At 46.7% G+C, this 8,017-nt stretch overlaps 1 protein-coding gene across 1 annotated transcript; it reads right to left on the reverse strand.

The window, feature by feature from the left end:
- Positions 1-1,232: 1,232 nt before the first annotated feature.
- Positions 1,233-4,281, reverse strand: LOC131593116 (trypsin I-P1-like). Its single transcript, XM_058865355.1, has 5 exons — positions 4,242-4,281; positions 3,372-3,543; positions 2,513-2,766; positions 1,752-1,888; positions 1,233-1,382 (listed from the first exon to the last, which is right to left on the reverse strand). Exons 1-5 carry the CDS (start codon positions 4,279-4,281, stop codon positions 1,233-1,235), a joined length of 753 nt encoding a protein of 250 aa, XP_058721338.1.
- Positions 4,282-8,017: the final 3,736 nt, after the last annotated feature.

An 8,017-nucleotide genomic window follows, 5' to 3' on the forward strand; every position in this document is an offset into this window, starting at 1 on the left:
TCATATATTTCTATTTGTCCCCCTTAACTTTCCTTCTCTGTCCTCTTACAACTATTCCTTTCCTATTTCCTATTCCCTTCCTCATCCATCTCTCCTTCCGTGATATCAGTTCATGGCAGGTGGGGCAGGATGTAGAATAGTTCACACAGCCCTTTCCTTCTCTATCAGCTGGAGACACAAGGCGCACAGGTCCTTGGCCCCAGATGTCTCCAGGGAATGGGCACAATGCTGTGCCCCAGGGGCCCCAAGTTACTGTCCTGTTACCTGAACAACCTGATGTTTATTATGTGACCCTGGTCTTGACAGTATCCAGGAACTGCAGGCAAAGAGCCCCAGGCATCAGCAGATACTCATGGCTACCATCGCTCCCTGAGCACTTCTTCCTGCACTCCTGCAACTTTAATTTCTTGTCGTCCTTTTAGTTTATGTTCTTTTCCAGATTTTTTTGCCTTTTTATCTTCCTTCCTTCCTTTCTTTCTTCTTTCCTTGCTTTCTTCTTTGCCTTCCTCCCTTTCTGTCTCCTGTTCCCACTTCCCTCCCATCATTCTTCCTGCACCTTTTCTGTCTGCTCACTTCCCACCTTCCTCTCTCCTGACCTTCTTTTCTCCTTGGGAAACCACAGCCTCATTTTGGGACTCTGCAAACACAGAATATGATATCCCAATCACCCTCCTGGCAAGGACCAGCTCTTCAACATGGCAGATCCAAAGTCTCTTTGGAATGCCCTGCCTCCTGCTGACCTCCTGGTAAAATATCACCCTCATCCATCCCTCTTCCATTCCTCATGCAGTGGTATAAGCAGGCTCAAAGAAAGGATGACATGCTGCAGCTGCTAGTATTCCCAGAAGAAGGGGGACAGGCAATGTTTGAGGATGCATTTCAGAATCACTTCAAGAACTGATGAAATATGGGCTATTGCTTGTAAAGAACAGAGATGATGTTCTGCCTCAGAAACAAGAGCAAGTAACCGACTGAAAGACTCCTGATGATGAGTCTGCAAAGTGTTCTGAAACCCTGTCAATTGAGAGGCACTACAGATAATTAATATTTTCCCTTGTGTGATGTTCACTACTGCTGTGTTCCATATCTCAGCCTATGGAAGTTCACAGAGAAACAGTGCAAAAAGTAGGGTTGACTGAAAATCTTTATTAATTTTTCACAACTTTTACTTGTCCAGATCCAAAAGAACAGAAATGATGATGAGAAAATACAAGTCACGCCAAAAAAGGATCTCAGTTGGAGGCCATGGTGGATTGGATCCAGGAGATGTAGTTGCAAACCTTGGTGTAAACTCCGGGATGGCCCTTCTCAGCACATCCAATACCCCAGGAAACAATGCCCTGGAGCTCTCCATTGCAGACCACGGGACCGCCAGAATCTTCCTGTGGGATGGATATTCAGCTAATGGCATCAGCCTAAGCAATGAGCCAGAGATGCCTGAGATCACTGTTTTGGGAGGAAGCCCTGTCAGGCATACTCTGCACAAAAGTTCTACAAAGGCTCTTTCTGATTTGCACTTTCCATCTGATGCTACCATGCCTGACTTGAGCTCCAAGGGCACCACAGCTAAGGATGAGTCAGCTGCCCATTTTTGCAGGATGTGGTACTTGGCAAACATTCAGGATATGTGTGCCCAAAGCCTCTGCTGTCACTGAAAAACTCAGATGTGCCAATGCAGTGGGTGTACCTTTTCCTTCATCTGGGTAAAGGCAGGAGAGAAATGACTGGGAAAGGAGAGGCAGATGATTTACCTGGCAGGAGTCTTTTCCTCCCTCCAGGAATCCTACACACATCATGTTCTTGGTGATTTGCCCGGGGTAGGCATCGGAGCACTCAGAGGCAGAGAGGACCGGAGCGTCCAGGCACTGCAATTCGTCCGGGTACTCAACTGCAAGGAAATAGCGAGAGATGGTTGATGGCTGCTGAGTCCTTTTCACAGCTTGGAGATAACCTTAGCAGAAAAGCAAATGCTTGGCCCCCCTGTTCTAGCAGCCATCCTGCATCCTCTCAACAGTAAACACTGAGTAGGTTCATTCTGTAGAGATGGAACAAATTGTACCTGTGGGCCCACCCTTCTACACTGCAGTCACCTTAAATTTTCTGCTCCCTGGAATTTCATCAATTGGCAAGAATGGGGCCACTCTTGTGATACAGACACTGGAAGAAACCTGAGCCTCAGGAAAACCGTCCTCTGCTCTTGTGCAGGTTTAGATGTGATCAGTGGAATAATCACCACTCGGCCTGGACATCTCTGTCCATGGGTGTGAGAGAATGGAGGTCTCTCGTAGGAATTCTAGAGCCACAGTCCTGGACTTCACCCTTCTCCTCAGGGAACTGACAACTTTGTTGACATTATGCATGCACTGTGCAGTCCCTAGACTGACCCATTGCTCAAAACACCTGTCCCACAACACTTCCCTATGTTTTAGCCTGTCCTGTTTGGGCTTGATGGTGAGGTCTTAGAGTCTGTCCTGTGCCCCCAAGGGTCTGTACATTCCCCCAGACTACTCACCGCCATTGCTGAGAGTGTTGCCCCAGCCGGAGATCAGGCAGGTGGTGCCGGTGGCCACACAGCTGGTAGGCAGAGGAACGGTTTGGACAGCTCTGTTGAGCTGGGCTGGGGTGGCCAGCTTGATGAGCATGATGTCATTGTCAGCATTTTGGGCATTGAAGCCAGGGTGGCGGATGACTTTAGTAGAGTTGATGAACTGCTGAGTGGATTCAGTGAGTTCCAAGTTGTGTTTCCCCAGCTGCACTTGGAAGCGACTGGAAAAGAGAAGGACAAGGTGTGTCCTTTACTGCTCCTGGCAGCTTGAGAGAAACCTCCCTGTAAATGAATGCACTTGCTCCAACGTCACTGCAACAGAAGCTTTCTGGGGCAGGGGATCTTTCTTGTCCTGCAGGGAGCCCTGGGGATCCACACTGAGACCTTAACCCACTCCCAGTCCAGGTGGTGAATTTTTGCAGGTTTGTATATACATGACAGCAGTTGAATACATAGCAGCCCCCTTTCTACAAATGTTCTGGGACAAGGGAAACTCTTCTGGCGTGACCTCATTCCTCTTCCTGTTCTCCAGGGACAATGCTTTAGCAAGATTCATGCAATTGATAAGGAATCACAGCCCAGAACTGGCTGATTGATTATCCCATTGTTATGTCAGAAAGTGCTCTGCTTTCAAAGAAACATTTGCAGAAGTAGAAAACCCCTCAGCATGCCTCGGCCCTGCTTCCTGAATGGTCCACCTGTGCCTCGGCTGTCTGTGGTCAGAATGGAGGCAGTTACATATTTCTGTCTCAGAGCTCAGAATTCCTGCTAGAAGGGAACTGGAAGACAGATGGAGGTTATAGAAGGATGTAATTTTTTCACTCACCGTCTGTAGCAGTGAGCAGCCGACAGGACCCACTGGCTGCTGATGAGGGAACCTCCACAGACGTGAGATCCAGCAGCATTCAGAGACACCTGATAGGGCACAGAGTGTTCTGCACAGGTGTAGCCTCCCACAATCTTGTCATCATCATCTTCACCAAAGGTGGGGAAGGCAACTGGGAGACAAGAAGTGCCGTGTGTCAATAGCTGGCCTAAGGTAATGTGGCCTGTAATCTGCCCTGTGACTGCCTGTCTGAAGCCCCTCACTTGTAGGCTCCCCTTCTACGGGCACTCAGGGCAGCAGTGGTGGGCAGGTCTAAGGCACATTCATTTGCTGCACCCTCAAAGAATGGGATCAGACCTGCACTGGTGCCTCACAAAGCTAAAGCCTTGCTGGCTACTCCCTGAGGGAACGTAAGGACATAGAAATGTCCTTGTTGGATCGGATCACGAGTGTGTCTTTCTGAGGGTCCCGTCTATGAAACAGTCAAGGGTTGACGGAGGGAAAAGGTCAAAACACGTGTGCAGGGCTATTTTCTTGGAGCACCAACCCAGGGTCCAAAATTTTGCAGTTGCTTTTTGACTTCCAGGGCCAGAACTATTCCCTGTGCACTCCTTAGTCCTGAAGAAGGAGGCAGCCAATTTCTGAAGCTATGGCCACATCTCTACAGGTGGGTCAGGAACTCCATGCCAATGAAGGTTTTCATTCTCCAGCACAAGGCATTATGAAGGGACAGAAGATGGAAGCTGAAGGGCTCTGACTTCTGCAAGTCAGAACTTGACTTGGCTTTCCCACAATAGGCTACCTTGCAGTTTTGCTCAGAAAATCAGCTTCCTAATAAATGGCAGAAATAGAAAGAAAAAATATACTCACCAGCCACCCCAATAAAGGCGAGAAGCAGCAGGCACTTCATGGTCTTGGTTCAGCCTCAAGCCCAGACTGGCTGACTGGACGTGGGAGCTGCTAGAAATATGGTTTTGGTAATCTGTTATGGTCTTATCTCTAGTCCAAGGTTTTCTCCAGAAAAAAGTACACAGCTGAAAATTTGAAGATCCAAATGTGGGCATTATCAGGCATTGGGAGAATGTACAAGTAACATACCTGTTAATCATAAACCCCTGTTAAGATAGGGAGCTATTTTAATTATTCCATAAGGTAGCCTTCAATCTAAAAATACCTTTTGGCTTTGGAAGATGTGTAGTTGTTTGTCTGTCTCATTCTTATACAGAACATTTGTTGAGAACAACTCTCAAACCTCTTTCAGATTCCTCTGTGCTAATGGTATCTTACTTAAAAATGCATATTTTTACCTGAGGTTGGATATTGTAGGTAGTGGACAGAAAGATACATTCCATTGTGGATACTAAATGCAAAAAGCAAGCATGGAACAAAGCATGTGTGAAGTTAAGTCACACAGGCTTCTCACTCTGGCCTGGGACAGCATAAGAAGGAATCCAAACAGTCCTTGGTAAAGGACAACAATCGGTAGGTGTTGTTTAGTCAAGGGTTAGCATTCCACTTAACCAATGATGGTGATGTGCTACTTTAATGACCAATGAGAGTTTTACCTCTCAGACCTTCTCAAACATGTTTGTAAAAGAAGATTAAGAATAATAAACTTTGCTCTCTTGAACAATGCAGCTAAGAGAGTCATGTCGCACTGCTTCACCGTTCCTAATGTAGTACGACATTGCATTTATTTGGAAAAAAAAATACAGCAAACCTAGTGGGTAACATTTTTAAGTTTCTTTTAGCAAATTCCTTTTCGTGAATAATTTGTGTTTTTATCATATGCAACACAGTGTTTTCCTAAATCAAATTCCTCCATTGTAATTTCAAAAGGGAGGATAGGAAAACTATCCTGTGCCCCCCACCACATCCCAAGTTAAATAGTTCCAATGTGAATGCTCAGCATCTCTCTTTCCTAATTTCTCTCTCCTAACTGTGTTAAAATATCTGCCTAAATACCAAACCATGCTTTTATTCATCTTTGGAATATTCTACAGAGACTCATTTTTGCCACACAAGAATTTCTGTATATTGGTGATGTTTATGAATGTAATGTAGATGGGCAATAATGCTGTGAACACAAATAGTGAGATCTTCTGAAATCCCTCTCTGCAGTAGTGGGGATTTCTGTCATGACGTGTTGAGATGAAAAATGAGGGATGGGACCACCATGCTATTTAAGATGATTTATTGCTCAAGTAAGCCAGATAAGATATCAGTCTTGAAGGTGTGATATTTGGAGAGGAGAAACAAGTCAGCCATAGCTTAGGGTAGTCACGGGTTTCTTCTTCACACAGCAATATATAACATTTTGGTCTAATAGACAGCTAACATGAAACTTGTTTCTACTTCATAACCTATCACCTTTCCCTAATTTTGCTGCACTGCGTCTGTCTTTCAGCCAATAAACTGATAGGTCACATACCCATACACACCTGTATTATAGCTTCTAGATCCTTAGCCTAGTCTGTAGGTCACATTATTACAGCTAAAACTTCTAACTATTTTACCTAATATAATTTCTTATGTACTCAAGGCATATTCTTACTTGCAATAATAGGAACCTAAGTTTATAATTTTTCTACTTAATGTCTGTGTATCTTTACCATTACATTAACTCAAGCTCTTTCTGAGGCTGCAGCTTGAACCCTTCAGCATTTGTGGAAGTTTCTATTTTTCTGATTCCCACAGACCTGATGGATCCTGATGGACACAAAGCTGTCCATAAGTCAGCATGGTGTTCTGGTGGCCAAGAAGCCAATGGGACCCTGGGGTGCATTAGGAAGAGCATTGCCAGCAGGGCAAGGGAGATGATCCTGCCACTCTACTCAGCAATGGTGAGGCACATCTGCAGTGCAGTGTCCACTTCTGGACTCCTTGGTACAAAACGTCCAAGGAGCTCCTGGAGAATGTCCAGGACGGGAGAAGAAAGATGATGGATAAAGTGGAACACCAATTTCCTGAACAAAGCCTGAGGGAGCTGGGCATGTTCAGCCTTGAGAAGAAACTACTAAGTGGCCACTTCACCAATGTCTACAAGAATCTGAAGACAGTGTTCCAAGAGGTGGATCCAGGTTCTTCATGGTGATACCAAGCACTAGGACAAGAGGCAATGGGCAGAAAATAATGTACAGGAAGTTCCACTTGAATCTGAGGTAAGAGCTTTGCAGTGTTGGTGACTGTGCATTGGAGCAGATTGCCTCAAGAACTAGTGGAGTCTCTCTCTCTCTCTCGGGAGATATTCCAGAACCACCAGGATACAATCCTGTGCCATGTGTTTGGGATGATTCTGCTTGAGCATGGAGGTTGGAGCAGTGACCCCCTGAGGTCCCTTCTTAGCTGAGCTGTTCTGTGATTCTGTCTTGCATAAGATACACCTGTGCATAGCACAGGCCTGCATAGGCCACTCCAGGTGGTTCCCACCCTGAAGATTTCCATGCTAACGTCCAAGCTTCTCAGGACCTAAAGGGCCCCTCAGGGCCCTACATAGCAGCCATGCCTGTTCAACATCACTAACTCCTCAAATACCATGTTTTCAGCAAGGCTCCCTAGGCACTAGCCTGCCCTCTGCACTCCCCAGGGAATTGGAGACCCTTTCCATGGACACATCAGGCACAGCCTCCTCTCGGCTGGAGTGGTTGGGTGGTGTGAGGATGTGGGGTTTCTAACATAGCCCACTTTCTTTACTGTTTTCTTCTGCTTCTTTAGAGGAATCTGGGGTCTTTCCTGAATCTTTCCCAGGCAGCTGCAGGAAATGAATGCAATGGGACACACTCAGACCTGCAGTGGACTATTTGGGTGCTAGAGGCATTGCTGCTCTCTTCTGCTGATAGGACACAGGGGAACATCTTCACTGCAAAGTCCATGACAGCCTTGAGCAGTTGGATCACTTGATGTCTTCTATGGGCCAGCCTTACCTTACACTGCCTTGCGGTGGTGGGCACTCAGCAGAGTGCGGATGTGCAGAGTCTCTGTCAGACCTCTGTACACAAACTCAGTGCACACAAGCTGCGAGTGTCTCTGCCTGCCTACAGGGATTCCCCACTGCCTTGGGCAGGTGAACAAGGCTGTCTGGAGAGAAGAGGACAAGATTTTCTCCAGCTTTGTCCATTTGCTCTTTTGCAGAGTGCTGCAATAAAGAGGCAAGGAGAGTATCTGTTCTTCTCTGGCACGGAGAAGGTCAGTCTGTAGCAGCACATCTTGTGGGGCACACACTTCTCAGAAATCTCCCTGAGGTGCAGTCTCTCAGGGGGCAGTCCCCGTGCAAAGGCAAAGGCAGCCTGTTCTCTCCTTGAGATCCCTGTTGGAGTTAGAGAAGAGCAGTTACAAATCTATTTTCTGTCATGCCCCAAGAGACACCAGGTTGGCAGGTCAGCAGCTTTTCCCATACCTGGACAACATGTCAGGCCTGACTGAGATAAGCCATGATTCCATAGTGCAGCTTGCAGGGTTGGGAGTGTGAGGGTGGCTAGAGAGGAGAAAAAGAGCAGGACACAAACACAAACATGCCTTCTTGGGGTCTCCTTCTCTTCCCATCATCTTCTGCCAGTTGGTGCGTTTCTGTGCACATGCTCAGACTGCCACACAGCCCCATCGTGCTCTGTGATAGCATTGAACTCTGCCACCTACTGAGCTCCCAC

This window comes from Poecile atricapillus, chromosome 1 (genome assembly GCF_030490865.1).
Source record: "Poecile atricapillus isolate bPoeAtr1 chromosome 1, bPoeAtr1.hap1, whole genome shotgun sequence".
Lineage (NCBI taxonomy): Eukaryota > Metazoa > Chordata > Aves > Passeriformes > Paridae > Poecile > Poecile atricapillus.

What these genes read in the sequence shown, in the direction of transcription:
- LOC131593116 (XM_058865355.1), bottom strand. Translation starts at nt 4,281, where the DNA reads ATGAAGTGCCTGCTGCTTCTCGCCTTTATTGGGGTGGCTG. An exon ending in CGCCTTTATTGGGGTGGCTG is followed by an intron (nt 3,544 to 4,241) that starts GTGAGTATATTT and finishes CTTGTCTCCCAG; the next exon opens with TTGCCTTCCCCACCTTTGGT. An exon ending in GAGGAAAAGACTCCTGCCAG is followed by an intron (nt 1,383 to 1,751) that starts GTAAATCATCTG and finishes TCCATCCCACAG; the next exon opens with GAAGATTCTGGCGGTCCCGT.